General features: G+C 44.4%; 2 protein-coding genes across 6 annotated transcripts in view; one reads left to right on the forward strand and one right to left on the reverse strand.

The window, feature by feature from the left end:
- The window catches only part of LOC114096973 (ATP-binding cassette sub-family A member 17-like), a 113,283-nt gene extending 104,233 nt beyond the window's left edge, over positions 1-9,050 (reverse strand). The window contains 1 exon segment of the mRNA XM_071605754.1: positions 8,794-9,050. Coding sequence (XP_071461855.1) covers positions 8,794-8,939 — 146 coding nt within the window. The 5' untranslated portion in view covers positions 8,940-9,050.
- Positions 9,051-9,451: 401 nt separating this feature from the next.
- Abca3 (ATP binding cassette subfamily A member 3) overlaps positions 9,452-23,345 on the forward strand; it is a 49,851-nt gene continuing 35,957 nt past the window's right edge. The window contains exons 1-6 of one of the 5 annotated variants that reach the window (XM_027940414.2): positions 9,452-9,644; positions 16,847-17,048; positions 19,137-19,240; positions 19,354-19,618; positions 20,563-20,690; positions 21,363-21,528. In XM_027940414.2, the coding sequence (XP_027796215.1) occupies positions 19,187-19,240; positions 19,354-19,618; positions 20,563-20,690; positions 21,363-21,528 (613 nt within the window). In that variant the 5' untranslated portion in view covers positions 9,452-9,644; positions 16,847-17,048; positions 19,137-19,186. The other 4 variants (XM_027940417.2, XM_071605632.1, XM_027940418.3 and 1 more) reach the window with 4 other exon arrangements.

The raw sequence follows: 23,345 nt of genomic DNA on the forward strand, positions 1-23,345 counted from the left end.
ACAGGTAATTTCATCTTTATGTAAAAGTAAAAAGAACCAATCAAAATTGAATAAATAAATGAATGAAAGGAAGTCTAGCAGAAGAGAGGAAGGAGAAGGGGAAGAGGAGGGAGGACAAGAGGGAAAAGTGGGGAACGGTGAACTGAAATTGAATTCCATACCTGTATGATTTTGTTAAGATGAACCCATAACCACTTTAAATAAAGAGTAAATTTTTAAAGACTGGCATAAGAATTGACATAGCAACCAATAAAACAGCATTGAGAGTCCAGAAATAAACCCAAACAATTCATTTTTGACAAGGGTGCTATCTTAGTGTGTTTGGACTGTTATAACAAAATACTATAAACTGGGAGCTCATAAGCAACAGAAATTTATTTCACAGATTGGAAGCCAGGGAAAGATGAAGGTACTAGCAGATTTAGTATCTGGTGAGGGCCCACTTCTTAGATGACTGTCTTTTTGCTACAAGCTTACATAGCATAGAGATCTCTCTCAGATCTCTTTTATAAGAGCAATAATTCTGCTGGATGAGATGACTGAAGCAGGAGGACCATAAGTTCAAGGTTAGCCTGGGCAATTTAGCAATATCTTGTATCAAAATGCAATTTTTTAGGGCTGAGGCTATAGCTCAGTGGTAGGCACATGCCTGACATGTGTGAGGCACTAGGTTCAATTATTAGCACCATGTATAAATAAAGGTCTATCAATAACTAAAAAAAATTTTTAAATACCTTTAAAAATACAATTTTTTAAACAAGGCTGAGGATGTAGCTCAGGGATAGAGGGCTTGTCTGGCATGTGTGCGGCTCTTTATTCAATCCCCAGTGCTGTGGGGAAAAAAGAGTATTAATTCCATTCATGAGAGTTCTGCTTCCATGACCTAATCACTTTCCAAAGGCTCTAAGTCCTAATTCCATCACCTTGCAGATTAGAATTTTAATACATGAATTTTGTGAGGGCACAGACATTCAGACACAGCAGGTGCCAAGATTATTTAATGGGAAAAGAATAGTCTCTTCAACAAATAGTGCTGAGCCAGCACCTGTGCATGCTTGAGACCCAGGGTTTGATCCCAGCAAATACACACACACACACACACACACACACACACACACACACTGGGGTGAGAAGTAAGAAAGAAAACAAAAGACTGAAACTGGACCTTACCTCACTCTGTGTACAAAAATTCTTTTCATTTCCTTAATATCAGACCTAAAAAAACTAGGGATAAATCTTTATGACCTCTGATTTGGTAATGGATTCTTGGACTTGGCATCAAAAGCACAAATGAGAAAATAAAAAGTAGATAATGTGGACTTCATCAAAATTTAAAACCTTTGTGCATCAAAGAACATTATCAAGAAAGTGAAAATAGCTGGGCACAAGAGTGCATGCCTATAATCCAGCAATTTGAGAAGCAAAGACAGAAGGATCGCAAGTTCAAGGCCAGCCTCAGCAACTTGCAAGACCCTCAGTAAGTTACCTAGACCCTGTCTCAAAATAAAAAAAATAAATAAAAAGAATTGGGGATGTAGTTCAGTGGTCAGAATACCCCAGAGTTCAATTACTAGTATTAAAGAAAAAATACCATATTAATCCCACTTAAGTATATACTTTAGGGAAATGAAAATATTATATCCACACAGAAACTTGGACATACATGTTTATAGCAGCATTATTTAAAGTAGTCAAATGGTGGAAAAACACAAATGTCCATCAATGAATGAACAGATCAACAAAGTGTGGCCTACACAGACAATGGAATATTATTCTGTCATGAAAATAAATGAGGTATTGATACATTTTATAACATGGATGAAGCTTAAAACATTATAGTAAAATCCAGGCATGGTGTGCATGCCTGTAATCCCAGCAATTTGGGAAGCTGAGGCAGGAGGATTGCAAGTTCAAAGCCAGCCTCAGCAACTTAGTGAGACCCTGTCTCAAAATAAAATAATAAAAAGGGCTAGAGATATGACTCAGTGGTAAAGCACCCCTAAGTTAAATCCCCAATACAAAACAAACACATTGTGCATAATGCAACTGGTCACATACCATATAATTCTTTTTATAGGAAATATTCAGGATAGGTGAATCCACAGAGATAGAAGCAGATCAGAGGTTACCAAGGGATGGGGAAGAAGAACAAAGAATGTTTACTTAATGTTTATGAGTGTTTTGTGACAGGATGAAAAAGTTTTAAAACTAGAGAGAGCTAGTGGTTGCATGACATTGTGACTACATTAATACCACTGAGTTATGAACTTTAAAAAAAAACTTAGTTGTAGATGAACACATACCTTTATTTATTATTTTTTTCTGTGGTGCTGAGGTTTAAACCCAGTGCCTCGCACGTGCTAGGCAAGTGCCCTGCCACCAAGCCACAACTCCAGCCCTGGATTGTGCACTTTTAAAACCAAGCCTGCAAACACCTTGATCTTGGACTTCTAGCCTCCAGAAGTACAAAATTTTGTTGTTGTTTAAGCTATCCAATCTGTGGTATTTTGTTATTACAGCCTAAGCAAACCACCACAGGTCTGTTCTCTGTGTCTCCTCATTCTCCTTGGAAACCCTCCAGATATTGTTCTGAGGGCAAGAAGCCAAACCACACCACACAAATACATTTAAAGCTTCTCTTCATACAACACCTGCTAACCATGCCATTGGCCATAGCAAATCACACAGACAAGAGATAAACTAGCTACTCTAGTGGGAAGTACTGCAAAGCTCACCACACATCCAAATCATAACAATGAGGCTTTAGCTTAATGACAGAATCCTAATGACCACAAAGAAAGGCAGTACCTCCCAAACAAAAGCTAAATACAGTCAAACTCTATATGTTTACAAGTATTTTTAAAATATCTTTTTGGAGATTCTGCAAGGTAAACAATCATTGTCATTGTATATGTGACTATTGCTATTCTACAACAACCTTTTGCCCCTGGGGGGAATGAGTTTCTATAATGTGTTTTCTTTATATTTCTTCAAAACATAGATATTGTTTTTATGGAAGAAAGCTTAAATTAGAAAGAGGAAACGAATAGATGAGAGGTGAGGAAATAAAACTTTGAATATAAATTCCTCAATGTCCATGGACTACTAATTCCAGGAACCTCTTTAGACATACAAATCCACTGATGTTCAAGTCCTTTATATAAAATGGTGTATTTGCAAATAACCTGCACACATTTGCCCATATACTTTAAGTCATTTCTAGATAATTTATAATATCTTATACAATGTAAGTACTATGTAAATAGTTGTTATACTATATTGCTTAAGGAATAATGACAAGAAAAAAATGTTTGAGGCAGGCACAGTGACACATGCCCAAAAGTCCCAGATACTTGGGAGGCTAAGGAGTTTTCAGAAGTTCAAGATTAGCTTGGACAACATAGCAAGACCCTGTTTCAAAAGGGGAAAAAGGAGGTGGAGGTGGAGGAAGAGGAGGAGGAAAAAAAAGTCTATATACATTTGGTAAGGATATGATTCACACTTGGTCCAATCCACAGTTGATTAAATCTGCCAGTGCATAGCCTGCAGCTATGGAGGGCCAACTATAATCTATTAGCACATCTAGCCAACACAACAGGGAGCAAAATCACAGACAGTTTAAGTAAGAAAAAATGGGAAAAAAATAATGCATACAAAATTAAATGCTTTATTCAACTCTATACTAATATATTTGGCAAACTACTTTAGGTGAGTTGATTGGGTAGGAAAATAGCAACACTCACCTTATTCCAGAAAAAAAAATAGAAGAAAAATGTTTAAGAGGCAGAGTTTCACTATGCTGCCCAGACTGATCCTGAATTTGTGATACTCCTGCTTTAGCATACAGAGTAGCTGGGTTGGAGAGATTCATACCACCACTCCTAGTCAGGAAGAGATTTTTTTTAATGTAAATTTTTTTCAAATAAACTATTAAATATTGAGAAAATTGTTAACGAGCCTTCCAAGCAATTAAAGTACAAAAACTCAAAGTGATGAGTTATTTTCAACTAGCTAGGGACCATTCTGATACAATTTAAACTAATCCATAAGCACAGAGAAAGAAACTCCCAGTTATAGAAATCAGGTTAACATAACTGATAACAAAATCTTACAATAACATAGAATATTTTTTAAAAGTAACCAAAACCCACCATTAGTGAAGAGAACATGATGTAAATTCTTCGATAACACAAAGACTCCAATAGTGCATTAAAAGAATAGTATACATAAGCAAATGGGAAAGTCACTACAGAAACCCAGGAATATTTCACTGTTCTTATAATTATGATTTTTATCAGAGTAATTCACCATATTGTTTGGTAAAAGGAATAAAAACATATTATCATGTCAACAAATACTCAAAAGGCACTTGATAAAATTCACCATCTATTTTTGGATTCTTCTTCTTCTTTTTTAAATCTTTAGAAAATGGACACATCTATGACATGCCAAAAAATACATATCTCAAATCAAAGTACTTTCTGGCATCTTTGCTTTTGATTTTTGACAACTAGAAACATTTACAGTTAAGATGAAGCCATGACTAGAATGCCAACTCCAACATTATTTTCTAACATTGTTCTGGAAAGGCCAAGACTGTTCTGAGCCACTGAGTCCAATTTCTTTTTTTTTAATATTTATTTTTTTAATTGTAGTTGGACACAATACCTTTATTCCATTTATTCATTTATTTTTATAAATTTATTTTTATTCATTTATTTTTATGTGGTGCTGAGGATTGAACCCAGGGCCCCCCGCACATGCTAGGTAAGCGCTCTACCACTGAACCACAATCCCAGCCCCTACGGAGTCCAATTTCAAGGGCTCTCCCTTCCCAAGCATGCTAGGCCAAGGGGATGAGATAGTGAGATGGAGAATATGAGATCAGGTCTGGCACAAAGCTAAATCTGTTGGCAGAAAGGTCAGAAGAGTACATTTATCTAACTGGTCTGAACAATTTGGGTGTCTTTAATTAATTGGTCCATTCATTCAGAGGATGTTCCTTTATCTAAAAGCAAGTGGGGAGGGGGAGGAGGACCACTGTTGGCAGTTCCTCAGCAGGCATAGTAGCCTATACTGTACTCAAAAAATGATTCGTATGAGCTCTGGGTAACACTGTATTAGTAAAGTTAGATGACAGGGTGAATCCAGTGGCAATAAATACAGGTAAAGGGGAATGAGTTATGATTATTTACACATTAAAAAATTCTATACACAGAAAAAAACAACAAGCAAAAAACTATAAGAAACAGTAAAAGGTAAGGTGTAAGGCCAGTTATACAATTATTAGGTTAATAAGAACAATGGCTTTCCTATAAACAGATTACTGAGAAATCATAGTTCAAGAAGATATCACTTTGACAATTGCACCATGAGAATACATTTAGGGATAAATGTAGTGGGTTATATGTAAGACCTATATGTGGGAAACTATCAAGAAACACAAAATAAGGCTCGGTTAAATAGAGATATATAACTTGTCCTTTTATAGAATCAATACTGTGAATATAATAATTCTCCTAATCTACACATTTTAAAAAACTTCAATGGAATTTTAAAAACTGACTATGAAATCCATATAGAACATAAAGCTGTAAGACTAGTCAAAAAAATTCTGAAAGATATAGATATCAATCAGAGACTATCCAAAAAAATGTTGCTAAATAACTTTATTGATTAAAACAATATTATGCTAGTATAGTAAGAGACAGCCCAATAAAATTTTTAAAAGAAGGTTGGGTGTAACTCAGTGGTTGATTTCTACCTACCATGTGTGAAGCTCTGAGTTCAATCTTCAGCACCAAAAAAAAAAATTAAAAACTAATTTTTTAAAAAAGGATCTAACATAGACCTAAGTACAAACAGAAATTTAGTATGTGATAAAAGTAACATTTCACATAGGTCAAAGTAGCATTATTACTAAATAGTTTTGATACCTATTTGCCCAACAACTTAGGTGAAACAGACCAACTCCCTGAAAGCTTCCATACCAAAATTCACTTAAGAAGAAATGGATAATTTGAAGTTCAATATCTATTAAAGAAACTATATTTGTAATTAAAATCCTTCTGAGGAAGAAAATCCTGACCCAAATGTTTCATTGGTGAATTCTAGCAAACATTTAGAGAAACATATTAATTCTATACATTCTTTTCCAGAAAATAGAAAAGGAGGAACTACTTCACCACTCATTTCATGAGGTGAGCCTCACCTCAATATCAAAGCCTTTTAAAAACACTATGTGAAAAATATATAGTAAAAATACAATGTAATTCATCACATTAAGAGACAAAGAATAAATCAGTCTGGAAGTGGTGGTGGAAAGAATAAATCAGTCTGGAAGTGGTGGTGAATGCCTGTAATCCCAGCTACTCAGAAGCTGTCTTCAATCTGATAATTGACATCTACAAAAACCTACAATTAACATACTTCATGATCAAAGACTAAATGCTTTGACCGGAGTAAACCAAGATATCTAATCTAGTTACTCTTATTCAACATCATATCAGAAGTCCTAGCTAGTGCAATACGGCAGGAAGAAATAAAATACATACAGATTGAAGAGGAAGAAATGAAAGTATCTCTCTTCCCAGAAAACCCCAAGAAATCTACACAAAGTATTCTACAAGAGAGATTAGTAAAACCATAGAGATGGAAGGATTGGGGTAGTAGCTCAGTTGTAGAGTGCTTGCCTCGAATGTATGAGGCACTGGATTCAATCCTCTGCACCACATAAAAATAAATAAAAAATAAAGGTATTGAATCCATCAACAACTAAAAATATTTTTTAAAAATTATAGAGTTGTAGAACAAAACCAGCGCTTGCTGAGAAAGGTGGAGAGCATCAGATACAAAAGAGACATCATAAGGAAATCTAGGGGGATGATGTTTGAATTTGGTTGTGGTGGCAGTCACACAACTCTCTGAATTTGTCAAAATCCATGGAATTGTAACTAGAATGAGTGAAGTTTACTATACAGAACTGGAAATTTCATTGATTAATTTTTTGAACCATTGAGAAAATTGACTAGCTCACTCCAGCAAAATAAACTCCACATATATGAAGATTTGAACATATTACATTTAATTATAAAAGTGCTGTTATGAAAAACTGGGTATTTTATATCCTTAGAATGAGGACAGTTTTTGTTTTGTTTTGTAAGCATGACCTATAACCTGGAAACTATCAAAAAAACAGATTCATGAACCTGATAACACAAACAGTAACAATTTTCCTTGAAAAAAAAATGTTAAAAGCCAGATAACAATCTGCAGAGAAAAACACTTGCAACATGTTTGCAGAGGTACCTCTTCCTTTGAAATGGGACCCCACCTTCCACCAAGACACACTTAATGGAGAATTTCCCAAACACTGGAGAGAGATACCAATGTCAAATGTCCAGCCTACATATCTGAAAAGAAAACTGCAGAACTATACACCTATGGACAAATCTATCCATTTACATAATAGAACACAGAACAAGAAAAAATTTAAATGATGAAAATTTAAGGGGATGATAATCATGGTTTGATTTTTAAACTTTTTCAACAATGATGTATTCATATAACACTTAAATGAAAATTTAAGTTAATTTTAGAATATGTAAATGGTCTATACGAATCATCCCCCCAAAATTTCTAAATGGTTAAAAGCTGTGAAAATGACTATACTTTTAAGCAAGAGACTTTCTTTAGACAAATACAGTAATACAAATACAGTAATGTTATAGTTCCTGTAGTACAATATAATCTCTGAATACCCTGAGGTATTCCATGTATTTATACCGATTTCCTGCAATTCACAGTTTATATTATTTTCATTTGCTACTAACTATATATTGTTGGGGGCTCAATTCTATTAAAGTGTAGATAAGCATTTTATTCACATTTTTATTTCAAATTTCATTTTGCATATAGTAAGCATACAATAAAAACATACATTGAATTGAGTAGATCTGCTTTGTTTGATCCAGAGGAACGTTCTTCTTCAATACCCACACCCTCATGTATCTAAAGGAAATTCTGATCAGTCAGCTCTGTTCCTAGTTTTGGTTCTGAGGAACTGGGGTCAGATTTAGAAGGGGCTGAACAGAGTTGCAAGTTCTAACCAATTAAAGTTGGAAATAGCAAGCACTGGCGTTTGAAAGGAAAGATTGAGCAGCTGGCTGAAGAGGTCTCGTTGGCCGGGCTCAGACAGTTTTCTGGCAGTGAGCAAGGAATGGGGAAGACATTCTGGTTTTACTGGGGTGGGCGGCTACAGTCTGTGAGGAATGACAGGGAGAAAGGTTTTTGAGATGTTTGCAGCACATTTATGGTCCACTCCAGATAAATGCTGTCACTTCCCCTGCGTGCCCATCTTGTTTAGTACGTAAGCGTCAGGCCTGGTGATAAGCACTCCACCCTGCGTGTTCTCATCTGACTCCCACAGGGAAAAAAGCCAAAGAAAAACAAAACCTTTCTGTTTGCTACATTACCATTTCGACTTTAGGGATAGGAAACTGGGGTTCAGAAAGGTAAAATGACATGCCTAACTAGCTACGGGGTCAGAGGCCAGGTCAGTGTGACAGCTCCGCTGAACAAGCATCTTGCTAGGCCCCTCTGCAGGCCCTCTGAGGCCGGGAGAGAGCGCCCCGTGCCGGGCCCAAGCCGGCCCGACCTCGCTTCCCTGCGAGAGTTACCACCACAGCTACGAGGCCGCCGCGCCCTTCGCCCCTCCTCCCCGGGGGCCGGGGTCGGGGATGCGAGGTCGACGGTACCCCTGGCGCGCCTCCGTCTTGTCCGTGCCTCACTCACCGCTGACGTCGCGCCGGGTGTGGCTGGTGGCACTTAGGGACCCGCTGGCCTCGACTGTTGGCCCCGCGCAGCCGCCGTCCACCCTCGGGATGTGACGCCCCCCGCGACCTGGGACCCACGCCCCCTCCCGCTCGAGGAGACCCCATTGACCCCGGCCCCGGGACCCTCCTGCCTGAGGAGACCCCACTCGACCCTCGGTGACAAGAAGGGCCGGAGGAGACGTAGGAAAGGGAACTGGAAAAACGGCCGTGATTACTTCAACCGCGTGTAAACGCATGTCTCGAAAGCGCTTCTGGTTGGGTAGACGGCCCTACACGTCCTAGCGGAGCCGGGCACTCAGAAGTCCGACCGCACGCCCCCTGCTGGGCACTGAGCAGACTCAGGAGGTGGCCTGAGGCGAGGCGCATATCCGCAGGGGCAGCCCACTGCGCATGCGCGAAATCGCGCGCCCCCTGCCGGATGTAGGCGCCGTATCCGGGTCACCACACAGGCGCGGAATTCTGAGGGCGCACGCGCAATGCGGCGCGCCCCCTGTCGGACGTGAACGACCGGTCGGGACACTGCGCAGACGCGCTATCGGGAGGGCTGAGGCGGCGGGGGCGGACCCCGCACCTGCAGGGTTGGCCCCCTGCGCACGCGCGAGCCAGCGCGCCCCCTGCTGGAGCTTGAGCGGCCGGGTGCGTTGGTCAGCAGTAGCCGGTCGCAGGCGCCCCCTCCCCGCAGGGCAGCCTCGCGGCTGTCACCGCGGCTACCGCTGCTCCTGCGAGGCTGGAGCGGAACTGCGAGGCCGAGGGAGGGGACCCTGCGAAAGGGCCGCGCGCCGGCCGCCGCCGCCCCGGCGCTGAGGGTCGGTGAGTGCTGCCGGGACCCGCCGCTCGCGCGCTGGCTCGCAGCTACGGGGGCTTCCCGCCCGCGCCCCGGCCTCTCCCGGACCTCGCCCCAGCCCCAGCCCGCCGCGCCCAACCGCCCGCGCGGGATCTTGCAGGTGCGCCTCCCCGGCGCCCGCAGCTCTGGGTGTGACCCAGTCCTGCGAGCTGCCCAAGGATCGGCGAACAGGAACGAGCTCGGGCAGCCGGGCCGCTGCGGAATCCTGCGTGCGGCGGGCCCAGCAGGTGGACCGACAGCCGCCGCCCTCTCTGCGCCGGCGTTGCCGGCTGCTGCGGAGCAGGCCCGCCGCACGCTCCCCGTGGGTCTCGACGGATCCCGACGTGGGTTGGGGTGCCTCCGACGTGGTAGTCTGCCCTACTTCACCTGCCCCCGCCTGCGAGTCTCACGCGGGCTCAGGGTTCCCCCGTCACGGGTGGGAGTTGGAGACGCCCGGGTGTGGGGGACAGGACAGGGGAGGGAGCCAGCGGCGCAGGCGACGGGCAGTGTGTCTGTGCGTGCTGGTGCTCCCAGAAGCGGCAAGCCCCGGAGGGTGCAGGTGGCCTCGCTGCATGCATGAATGCCCCTCCTCCTCTACTCCAATGAGGCTTGTCTTGGAGGGTATTTATGTCTTCCCATTTGCCTCCTGGTCTGGGAGCTCCTTGAAGCACGGATGGATCTTGCTGGTGTTTGCATTCCTGGCACCTAACAGGCACTCATGAAATGCTCCTGGATTTAGTGACTGAGGCACCCAGGCAGCATTTAAGGGGTTGAATTCCATTCGGTTCTCCTGAGCAACCGTATCGTTTAATTAAGAAGGGTTTGGGGCTACCTTTGGTAAACTTGAAAAGACTAAGTAAGTCAGTTTTAGAAAGCTTGCCTCATGAGAGAAAGTAGAGAATCAGTAAAAAAAAATGGATGTCATAGGGATCTCCTCCGTTAACAGTTTTAACTGCTTAGAGAGTTGATTTTTTTATTTTGGTTTTTTTTTTTTTTTAATCGAGCCCTTACTATAGCTGACCAACAGGATGACATCTTTCCTTCTCTAAGGTGATCTACCACTGTTCTGACCAGATGACATTTTGGAGCACGAGAGGGTCGCTCCAAGTAGTTTTTTAAAAGTCTAGCCTTTCACAGCACATGTCCAGGTAGCCTCATAGGAACCTGTTTTGATTTAGCCTCAACTAAAAGGCCTAAGTCAGAGTCCTGGATTTATAGTTTCTCCTGCATCCCTTCTGCCTGCAACAGCAGAAAGCTCCTCTGCTATGAGTCTATCCAGGGGCAACATTCTAGAATTCTGGGGACTGCCCATCACTGCTGTAACAAGCAAGGTTCTATGTTCCCTGCTCTTGAGGACCTTAGAATGGAATTAAAGAGAAGATTTTTTCACAAGTAACTGTGGCATAAGACAGAATGAGATAAATGCCACATGACACACCTAGAAAAGGTGTCACAGGTGTACAGAGGTGGAAGAAAGGTGACTTCAACAGGAACAGAAGGTCTGAACCCAGGCTGCACATTACAATCACCCACAGAAACTTCCTGAGCCCCAAATCTCTGGGGGGGTGGGGTGGGCCTCAGACACTGGTTTCTACCTGAAAGTGCCTTGGAAGCTTCTGTTGTGAAGCCAAAATGAAGAACGGCTACACTAGGCTTACCAGAGACTGCTTCACAGAGGGCCTGGGGCTAGAAGTGGGCTGGGGAATGATAGATAGGGCTTCAGAGCCAGATGTGTTGGGTGATATTCCAAGCAGACAGGCACTGTGTGGGGAGAGAAAGGCCTATCACTGCAGGCAGTGCCGGTTCCCCTGAATGGCTCAAGGCAAAGGAAGATGGGTACCTTTGTTGGAGCATGTAATGAGCTCATTGCTGCCTTGCTTGTTACAGAAGAACCATGGTTACTTCTCTCTGGGGATTCTTGTTACCTCATGTCTTCCACCTGGGAAGATAGAAAGGCCAGCTGCATGGGGAATGGACACAAGGGTGATGAAGGCAGGTAGCAATGCAGATTTTGTGAAACTCTCCTGAGAACCCACTTTGGGCCACATATTTGGCTTACAATCTCTTTGGACCCCTACCAAGAGCTTCTGGTCCTAAGGAGAGTGCTGCCTCCCTCCCTGGACAGAATAAGAGGCTGTGAATGTGCACCCCAGTGGCCTAGGCCTGCAGAGCAAACCACAACAGTGTCAGACCCAGCCTCTGGGGCTCGAAAACAATGGCTATATAATGGCTATAGATTTGTGCCTCCCTCATCTTCACAAGGGCCACTGTTGTCTTCAGGTGTTTTTCTTGAATACTTTTCTGTGTGAAAGGATTTGAATGTGCAACCTCATGTATATCATTTATTATAAATGATGGCCATCTACTACTGTCCTGACATATCATGGACATAGAAGTATACAAACATGTGGACCTCTTATTTATTTAGTACCAGGGATTGAACCCAGGGGTGCTTACCCTATGAGCCACATCCGCAGCCCTTTTTATTTTTTGAGACAGGTGTCACTAAGTTGCTTAGGGCCTCACTAAGTTGCTGAAGCTGGCTTCAAACTTTCGATCCTTCTGCCTCAGCCTCCTAGGCCACTGTGTTCAGCCAAAAATGTGGACCTATTAAAGGATTGAGAGCTGAAGTCAACATGATTAAATTTTCTCCAACATATTAAACATGCTCTTAAACATGAAAGCCATGTGATCAAGTCCACATTTGTAAATGCTTGGTTAAAACTAAGTCCTAACATTTGAAGGCCTGGTTCTAAGTTCTGGTTTGATTCAGGTTCCAGTTCTAATGGCATTTACAGATAAACATGGTACATAGACTGTGCTTCTGTGCCAGAGTACTTGTTTTTATTTTTATTTTTTAGTTGTAGATGGACACAATGCGTTTTTTAAAATGTATTTTTAGTTGTAGTTGGACATAATAAGTTTATTTTATTTATTTATTTTTCTATGTGGTGCTGAGAATCAAACCTAGTGCCTCACACATGCTAGGCAAGCTACAGCCCCAGCCCAGAGTACTTGTTTTTCAGTTCCATTATCCAATCATGCAAAGACCCTTGATGAATTTAGGCTGGTGTTTGTTCAGGGGCTGTCAGGGAACGTGGAGATTCTGGTTTCTGAGGTTTCCTCTTGTGTTTATGTAGATGGTATTCTTCTAGAATCCTTGGCACATAAACACATAATTATTTTAACATCTTATATTAGTTTACTAGTCAGCTCTGCATTACTATAACAAATATCTGAGATAAAACAATTTATAAGGAGGAAAGGCTTATCTTTTTAGAGTATTTTCTTTCCTTTTTATATGTACATTTATTTTATTTATTTTTTTTACGTGGTGCTGAGGATCAAATCCAGGGCCTTACACATGTGAGGTGAGTGCTCTACCGCTGAGCCACAACCCCAGCCCCCCACCCCCCACCCCCAAGGAAAGGCTTATTTAGACTAACAGTTGTAGATCTTTCATACTCAAATAATTGGTCCCATTGCTTTGGGGCCCTTGTGTATAAGGAAGACATGATAGAAAAGCTGTTCATCTCATGGCCAGGAAGCAAAAGAGAGTAAGGCTGGGGTCCCACTGTCTCCTTCAAGGCACACCCCAGTGGCCTAAAAACCTCTTAAAGTTCCACTTCCCAATAATACTAACCTGGGGACTTAGTCTTAACACATAGGCCTCTGAGGCCACTCATGATCCAGATCACAGGATGTTTTACAGACATCCGTGTTCATAAATACTCTGTTCTTGGCACAGATTATGTTGAAAAGCCATAACTCTGACAGATGGTCACCTTTTCCTTGAAGAAGCAGATTTGAATGTGTTTGTTTAAAAGAAAAAAAGCTAAATGACACACTGCTACAGCCATTTGTTACTTTTTAAAAAGTTTCCAGATTTCACAAAGAAATATCCTTACCTCTTTTAATTCTTTGGCTCATTGAAGAATTAAGTTACGTGCTGGCCAGTGAACCACTTTGTCACAAGAGACATTCATGGTTACATCCCAGATCACTAGAGTATGGTAAAGCTCTGACTATTTAAGTGCCTTGGTTTGTTTTTGTTTTGTTTGTTTTAATTAACCACAACCATGATATCTTGAAGCATGTGAACTGCAACATCCTGAGATGCTAAAGTAAACTTGTGGGTGAGGGCCCATGTCACCCCATGCGTCACAGGCTCCTCTTCCATCAGGATGAGCACAAGGGCCCATCCACATGTTAAATATGAGTAAAGCCAGTTTCTCCTCATTTTGAAAAGAAAAATACAAATAGCATTTAAAAATTTTTTTGTTGTAGATGGACACATGCCTTTATTATTTTTATTTATTTATTTAGTTAGCTGTTGATGGATCTTTTTTTATTTTATTTATTTATATGTGATGTTGAGAATCGAACCCAGTACTTCTAGCATGCTAGGCAAACATTCTACCACCGAGCTACAATCCCAGCCCCCACAATGCCTTTATTTTATTTATTTATTTTTATGTGGTGCTGAGGATCGAACCCAGTACCTCACATGTGCTAAGCTAATGCTCTGCCACTCAGCCCCAGCCCCAGCCCACAAGTAGCGTTTTGAGCATTCCTTCATTATCATGTATTGTCTTACTTTCCCCCTCTGGAGACCACTGGTAGGATTCACAGGTGGGACCATGCCCCCCAAATGTGCTTGCAGCATTCCCCTCTTTATTTAAAGAATATTTATTGGTGTTTGAGCATTTCATCTGCAGATTCCATTGAATTAGAAAAATTCAAATATGTGTACTCTCTTTCCTCCCCCCCCCGCCCCGGAAATGATTGTGTACTAGGCAAAAGACTGGACAAAATCATATATCTTCCTGCCACGTCACATCATGTGGGAACCACCCCTACCCCCTTTGGGGGCAGTACCCGAAGCCTTGGTGATGTGAAGCTGGATCTGCTTCCCCTTTTGGCTCATTCCCTGCAACTCCCACCCCCATGTCTATGTTCAGTTTTCACAGCAACCCGCTCTGACTTCTCCATAATCCTGGAGTCCCCCCACCTCCACCCTACCTGATGAGTAACTCAAGACTGGTCTCTCTGCCCTCTCTGTCTTATTATCACACAGAGAAGTCATTGTTTTCTCCAGAATCTGTGGTACTGTTCTAGCTTCATTTATAGCAGTTATAAGACAGAAGCATTTATGGATTGTGAGTTCCTTGGATTGAGAACACTCATTTTCACTAGCAAATTCTTAGCCCTTGTACAAATGCCCATCACAGAGTAAGCCCCTGGCAGATGTTCATGGATGAATAAATGCTGTTTGTCCTGTGTATCCTGAAGGCCACAAGTTCCACTAGCAGACTTTCATGAAGTACCTATTATGCTTTCTTCAATGTACATGCCAACAGACCTTTGATCCTGGCTGACTCACTATTGCAGATTCCTATATTGACAGTGAAATGCTTTCCTAGAAGCATTTTAAGCAGGACAAGGTAGGACTTCTCCTTGGAGGAAGAACACTGTGTGTGGCCAGTGTCACCCACCAGAGCACCCCTGTGTGGTATATGTATGGTAAGTAAGCAGAGCCATAGTAGTCAGCTCTCTTTTGGAGCTGTGGGAGGTCTGCATGTGGCTTTATGGAGGCCCTCTCCTTTCCTTGAAGCCTGTGCAGACAGACTGCCACAGAGAGAGATGCACCAGAGCTGGAGATATAGAGGAACATAGGGCATGGCGGATCCCTGCCTTGCTCTGGGGCCCCATCCATGCACCGGAATGGACCCTCTCCCCACCAGCTCCTCTAGAAGCACTGACACATTCTGCTCCATACATGCAGATTAAAAACATCTTTTAAATGGTCACTTAGAAATTGGATGGCAGTGCTGGAGTTAGCCTAGTGGTAGAGCACTTACCTGGCATGTATAGGCCTTGGGTTTGATTCCCAGCACACACAAAAATAAAAGAAGCAGCAGCAGAAGAAGACAAAAATTGGATGACAACTTCAAGCCCATAATGAGGGGTGGGGGGGAAGCAAAAGAAGAAGTGAAAGTGCTTGGGATTCCTCCAGCTTACTGGCAAACAGAGGCACCCACTGGTGCTCATGCCCGGCATGGCCAGAAGCTCTTAAACAACAGTTATGAGAATGACCATTTTGAGAGGAATCCTACTTGCCACCAAGAGTTCTCAGAAATTAGCAGTCCACGATATGCACTCATTCCATACCCATTCAGTTACTGACCTAAAAAACAAACACTGAAATACTCAATGACTTGTGTAATGTTTAATGTGTTAACAGTAGGCAAATAAGCTTTTTAGTGGGGCAGGGCGGGGTATACCTTGCCCTTCCTGGCCCAGGAGGATCAAAGTGAGCCCTCTTCAGAGAGGAGTTCTACCTCAGGTGGATGAGGTAGTTGCTTTGCCAGTGGCCAGCCCTATATCTGCCTTGGCCTAGCTTTTGGGGCTTTGTGGGCCCTGGTCTTGGCGGTCACCACCTCTGGGACTCTGTGCTGCCATGGGGTTGAGTGCTATAGGGAGCACTTCCTATAGCACTTCCTTCCCCTGTGTGCATCAGCTTTCGTAACCACACAGCTCTCCAGATTTTGCAATTCTGGGATCTCTTCCTCTACATTCCTTTGCTCAGCTGGAACAGCTGCAGACCTGACACTGAGACTGCACATAAGGCCTGGCACAGACAAAGAGCAACAAGCAGGGTGCTGGGATGCTGGAGCAAATTGTGGGGACTGAAGGGATAATTTTGCCCTCTTGTTCTCAAGGTGACATTCTGGAAGTGATATAGTGTTAGAAGGGTGCTCACTGCCTTAGGATTCAGGGGATGGAGGAGTGTAGTGGCTAAGAGCACAGGTGTGGGGGTTAAAACAGGCCAAGGAGCACAGCCTGTCCCAGCGGCCTCCTGGCACCGTGATCTTGAGCTGAGTACTTCCTCCTGGCTTAGTCATCTATCAAGGGTGGTACCAGGGGCCAAAGCTGCATAAGGATGCCATCAGAACATAGTGGGTAAAAGTATAGAAAACAGAAACTTATGTCCTCAAGCACCAGAGAGAGCCAAGGCCCCCTCCCTTCCAAGGCCTGTGTGTTCCAAATCCCTGGGTCTTTGCTATCAGAGCTGTTCTGTTTGAAGTAACACACTGGCAATCCATTCTGCTCACTTACTCTAACATGGTAAGAGGTGTTTTATGATTATTATCCAAATTTTGCTCAACTACCCTCCATCTGCCCAAAGGTGCCAGAGAGTCATGCCCGTTAGTCCTGGGTCCCTCCTGATGTCCTGCAAGGCCTCAGCTCTCCCACACTCCAGGGCCGCCCCACTGCACCCCAGAGGCTTGCTGGCCCCGCCCCGGAGCCCTCTGTGCAGCACTGCCCCTGCCTAGCCAGTTCTCCTGCAGCCCTGAGGAAGACCTGCGGCCAGCCTCCAGAAGACTCAGGTCAGTTTCTGGTGCTGCCTCCGTAGACTGAGTAGGAGGGTGGGTGGTGAGTCCCTTGCTGCCCTGGGCCTGGAGGGGAACAGTAAGCATGGGGATGTTTCCTTTCTTGGCCAGACTTTTCCAGAAAAGGAAGCAATCTACTTCTCTGTCCAGAAGTCTTCTTTAACTTTGACCTTTTTATATTCCTGTCCTGATAGAGGAAGAATTTTCACCTCAGCCAGACCAGCTGCCCATCTAGATGGGCCTTGACTGGAATGCAGTGTCCCCTCGTCACTTCTGGAAGCCTTTCATAAATCACAGGCTTCAGTGTGTGCCCTTGTATCACTGAAACTTTATTAATGGTCTGATTTTAAGACAGTCCCTCCACGTCTTGATTGTATGTGTGTGTGTGTGTGTGTGTGTGTGTGTGTGTGTGTGGTGTGTGTGTGTATATATATATATATATATATATATATTTTTTTTTTTTTTTTTTTTTGGTGCTAAGAATTGGACCCAGGGCCTGGCACATGCTAGGCAAGTTTTCTACCACTGAGCTACAACTCCAACCCTTACTACTTTTTTTTAAAAGAGTTTGGGTAATTTGTTAAGTTGCCACTTAGTAGCATTTCATACTATTTTAGCTATTGTAGCATTCTCCACGTAAAACCCCGGTAGTTAATTAAAAGTCATATTTTAGATTAATTTGTAAATAACTTCTTGTCTACCCTTGAGAGCATAAACTCTGAATAGTATTAGACACCAACAACCATATCTTCCTTAAAAAGGCAAAATTTTTAGTGTGAAAAAGGAGCCTTAATGGAAATGATTTCCAACTGAATGAAGCCCAGAGTAAAACAGGTCATTTTAAGAAGCAAATAACACCTCACCTTGTGCACTGGAGTCTTCTGGAGACCATGTTGGTAATGGTGTTAGCTGGTGTTCACTAATGACTGGTTTACTAATTGTCTTTGTACACTACTATCTTAACACAACTGAAGGATGGCATTTGGTTAGTGTTAGCCAAGAATATGGTGCTAATTTGCTGAACTTGAACCCCTCATCCACTAAGAGAGTCACTGGAGGCTTTTCTCCACTAGGAAGTGCTCCTCTCTTTTTGCCTGCAGCTCTCAGTGCTGGAGGGGGACACCTCCCCATCCTGCCTGGCTGGGTCTGCACACCTCAATGCCCTCAGCTTTAGGATAGAAGTTCTGACAAGGGTGTCATGCCGCTACCTGGGCTAAGTCAGACCACCTGCTTCACCAACAGGTTCACGTCTAATGGACTTTGGGCTTAGCCTCTGTTTCTTGTATTTGAAATTCAGTGAAATTAATTGATCTAAACTGAGGGGTGTCTGTAAATCTCTGCTCTTGTTTCTGCTCACTGGTGAAGCTTTGTTTTGGTTGTGGTACCAGATGGAGTCCAGGGCCTCATGCATGCTGAGCAGGAGCTCTAACACTGAGCTGTACCCTAGCTTTCACTTGTGTTTGATAATCTCTGGGTGGACTTTTTCCACAGTTATATGTGCTGGTTTTGAACACTGTGTTCCTATGTAACATGGGATGGATTTCCTTGTGTGCATTTTTTTTTTTTCACAAGTGGTACAGACAAAATGGATGGTCTTGTGTCATGAGGCTCAGATTCTAATACTTACAAAAAACCTGTTGGATTCAAGACAAGAGAGGGCGATGGAACATTAATGCTCATGTTCCATCACCCCTTATATGAGACATATGTAAAAACTTAAACTGAGCAATTTTTAGGTGTCCTATACAGTTTTATAGGTTTTCACAGGTGTCCTAGACAGAGGGTGGGACATGATGGGTCAGTCACAAGACCACCTGAGTAGTGTTGATAAAAAAAATGGCTAGCACGCATGGTGGCAGTGAACACAGAGCATGTGCTGTTAGGGAACGGGCTGGTCTCAGGAGAGCACAGGCTCTTAGATACACACACAGCAGTGGCGGGGTGTCAAGGTGGCTAGGCCTTGCACCTCTGTCTGTGGGTGTGTTTGGAGTTAAAAGCAGCACAAAAGAAGGTAGGAGATATGGAGGTGGAGGGTTTGTGGGTCTCCCCAGACACCCATGATTTGTATTTCCATTGTGCACCAAGCATTTCGTCTTTGGTTGGTGGCTAGTGCTGGGCGTCCCTGTGGCAAGAGGATGGCGGTGCTGCAGCAGCTGGCCCTCCTGCTGTGGAAGAACTACACCTTGCAGGTGGGTCCAGACCTGGAGGAAGAGTGGCCCCAACATTCAGCTGATGCAGGGGTCCGAGGGTGCCCTCCAGGGAGGAGCACATGTCATCAACACAGTGGTCCTTTCTCTTCTAGAAGCGGAAGGTTCTAGTGACAATCCTGGAACTCTTTCTGCCCTTACTGTTTTCTGGGATCCTGATTTGGCTTCGTTTGAAGATCCAGTCAGAAAATGTGCCCAATGCTACGGTCTACCCTGGTCAGTCCATCCAGGAGCTGCCCCTGTTTTTCACCTTCCCTCCGCCAGGGGACACCTGGGAGCTCGCCTACATCCCTTCCCACTCTGAGGCTGCCAAGACCATCACTGAGACTGTGAGAAAGTCCCTAGTGATCAACATGAGAGGTGAGACCACGGGAGTCACCAGGAATTCCTGCAGTGTGTCACCTCAAGCCATGGATTCAGCCCCAGCACCTGGGAGAGAGCCCTGTTTGGAGCCCCAGCCTGAGTAGCTCAGCATCTCCTCTCATTGGCTGTGTCACCCGTTGAACTCTTGGCTCCCCTGCACCCATTTCTCATTATACAGCAGGGCTCAGAACCCAGAGCCTTGCAGCCACACCTGGTGTAGTAGCAGGGGCTTGGGTGGATTCAGCCCAGCAAAGCCCTCTTGACAGAGGGCAGAGTGCAGTTTGAGTCTGTGCACAACAAACCTTTTCTGGCATGTGGTTTTGGGGGACAGCTGCAAAGGTCACTGGAGAGCCCATTGAGGGAAACACCAGGAAACGGTGCTGGCACCTTTTTTGAGGTATTTCCCTTGGGAGTGGGACTGTTGTCCTTCCCCTGCTCTTGCTGGCATGTGCTCCTGCTGGCATGTGGCCCGGTGAGCTCAGCTAGGGGCTGCTCCTTGGCTCCCACCAAATGACTACAGGAAGGTGCTTCTGTCGAGTGTTGGGATGATGGAGAGATCATTTCAGAAACAGAAAGTTCCACTAAAATTGCTAGGGCCACGGTGGTTATGAGAGAAAGAAGCTGCCCCTCACTATAGACCCAGCCCAGGGTTGTGACAGTTTTTTGAGACTTGGCTTTGCTGCCACCTCAGTGACCAGTCCTGCCTCAAAACCATGGCAGGAGAGCCTACCTCCCAGGGCCCAGTGACTAAAGGTTCTGCCCATCTACGGTGGCCTGTCTCTGTGCCAAGACAAAGCTACCGGAGTCTCAAGGAAGGTTTGTAGAGCCCTAGAGTTTTGTCAGTTTGCCATCTCTTATCTGCAAAAAATGGCCTGACACTCCTGGGTTTCTGGGATAGAGGGGACGATTGGGCAACCAGGGGCTCCTTGCTCTGTCCACAGTGCGTGGCTTTCCCTCTGAGAAGGACTTCGAGGACTACGTTCGGTTCGACAACCACTCCTCCAATGTGCTGGCTGCCGTGGTGTTCCAGCTGGCCTCCAACCACAGCAAGGAGCCCCTGCCGCTGGCGGTGAGGCCCCAGGCGCCGGTGCTTCCTCACCACTACTCCACCTAGAATGGCCTGCTTATCTTCCTGGGAGTAAACATGAGACTCTGAGTCAAGTGCCACCACCCAGTCCCCACTGACTTTTAATCCTATCACCACAGAACCGTTTAGAAAGTCTACCCACCCATTGGCCATTGCTTCAGGCCCCTCTCGTTCTCCCATTTTATAAAATGCATTACTGGTCTCCAGGGCTGTTGGATAGAGGCATTCAGGGTAGGTGGGAAAGTAGCAGCTGTTAAGTATTATTTGGGGGGAAAAAGGAAGCTGTTTGCCTTCCTTAAGTCATTAAGACTGGGAAGCTTCTTGCACAATGTTGGTGGCCCTCCAATGATCCCACATTGGTGGCCATCAATGACATGTCTGTCCAACATGGCAGTCATGTTGCTAGCAGGAAAGAGAGGAGTGACTATGAACACTCTGGAGATGCCCTGCAGGGTTCCTTGCCCCTGCTGGGTTGGACTGCTCTCTCCTTCAAGCCTTTGACATCCTAGCCACTGGGGCATTTTCACGGCAGGGCATGGTGAGTTCTTGGTGGCGCCAGCCCTGGTGATAAGAGGCTCAGGAACTCACCCTCATTGGCCTAAAGTATCTGTTCCTATCTCTGCAGAACGGTTGGTGTTCTCTTTGTTTCTGCAGGTGAAATATCACCTACGCTTCAGCTACACACGAAGGAATTACATGTGGACCCAAACTGGCAACTTCTTCCTGAAAGAGACAGAGGGCTGGCACACCACTTCCCTTTTTCCACTTTTCCCAAACCCAGGACCAAGGGAACCTGCATTCCCTGATGGTGGGGAACCTGGTGAGAAGCACTTTTAGGGGCCACATTACCAGCCCTGAGCTGCTAACTGTAATGACAATTACATGGGGGTAAACCTACCTCTTATCTCTCTGCGGAAATACTTCTAAGGAATGTTAATCTTCTTGTTTGTAAGAGGAGAAAATAAATACCCAGTAAAACTGGCTTCTGAAAGGCTGAAATAAGCTGTGGAAAGAGCCAGGGCTCTCTCCCATATCCCAAAAGACCTGTGCCCTTGAATGAAGCATTTATGTCTCAGTTTTTAAGAAACTGCAGTATGAATTGGCTCTGTAAGGCTTGGTTTTACAGGTCCCTTCCCTTCCTGGCCTTCTCTGCAGCCTGTAGGCTTTTGGAGGTCTCCAGACCATGGCTTCATTGAATCTGTGACTTGTATAAAAGCTGGATCCAAGCTGCTCCGACTCCCGCCCAGTGCATGTTGTGGTCTGTACCATGTGGCTTTGGCCGGCAGCTGAGAATGTTTGCCTCCACTGGAACCAAGGAGTGGCTGAGACCCAGAACCCAGGGTTAGATGTAGCCCTCAGGCCAAGACTGACTAAATGTTCTGGGTGGAGATCCAAGGGTTCTGAAGAACACAGTCATCCACAGCACCAGGCAGCCAGGATCTTCCCATGTGCAGCAGCATTTAGAGACCCCTGTTGCTGGTGTCAGGGCCCATCCAGAGGTTAATGCCCAGGGCAAGATTTTAAATCCAGAAGAGAAACTTAGATGGGCAAGGCAAGGTGTAGAGTGTGAGGGGCCCCAGAATGGGACCCTAGCCATGTTACCAAACCTGAGGCTCAGGAGAGACTCACTCTAAGCACTAGTGATGCTGGCTGCTGAGTCCCAGATGCTGGGTTGGAATGCCTTAATCTCTTCCTTCTTGTCAGGGATAAATTCCAAGCCTGGAAGCAATAGAAAAGTATATCTGAGGCAAGGGCGGACAGATTGCAGTCTGTACAAACTCAAAGTTTACCAACAAAGAAAAAGTCCTAATACTGATTCTAAAAGCAAATAGGAGACTGGGGAAAACCTCTCTGGCAGATGACAAAGGTCAGATGTCCTCTTTTAGAAAAGGACTCATACAGATTATTTAGAATAACACAAAAGCCCCAAGAGATGGTTGGCAAGGGTGTGACTGTGGTACGTGGCAGGTCAATTCTAGCTGTTTCCACCCCAGATAGATGTCCATGCCTCAGACCCACTAATACCCCTGATGAGAATTCAGCTCTCAGAATAATCTGAAAGGAGAAAAAATACACACACCCCAAGATGTTCACCACATCTTTGTCTAAGGTCATAAACATTTCCACAACAGGAAAATGAATGGTCATACAGGAGATGGCTTCATGCCTCAGAATATTGAGCTTATAGGTCATACAGGTTATGGCAATGAGAACATAGCTGTTTGTTGCCATCTCCCAGGAGAACAGCATGTGAGCAAGTAGCAGACAGGGATTTGTGGGGGAGATGGTGAGATGTCATGAAAAACACAACTGAAGCCAAAGTGCCCAAGGCCCCACGCTCAGCTCTACCTGTCCCCAGTGGTGTGACTCCGAGGGCTTCAGTGTTTCCATCTTTCTAATGGGGATATCACCACTGCCCTGAAGTTTTTTTGTGAACATGAGAATTAAACCCCGACCCAGTACTATCCTTGGCACACCTTCAGTGATTAATTGAATGTGTACTACTAGTGCACTGTAAAATCTGGGAGAGACAGAAGGACATGTCCACTTGGTAACCTTGAGTTGGGGGCGCAGTGGCATGTTGCTTTTGCTTTTTTTATGTGGTATTGGGGATAGAACCACCCTTCCAAAGCCACA

Source organism: Marmota flaviventris, chromosome 19 (genome assembly GCF_047511675.1).
Source record: "Marmota flaviventris isolate mMarFla1 chromosome 19, mMarFla1.hap1, whole genome shotgun sequence".
Taxonomy (NCBI): Eukaryota; Metazoa; Chordata; class Mammalia; order Rodentia; family Sciuridae; genus Marmota; species Marmota flaviventris.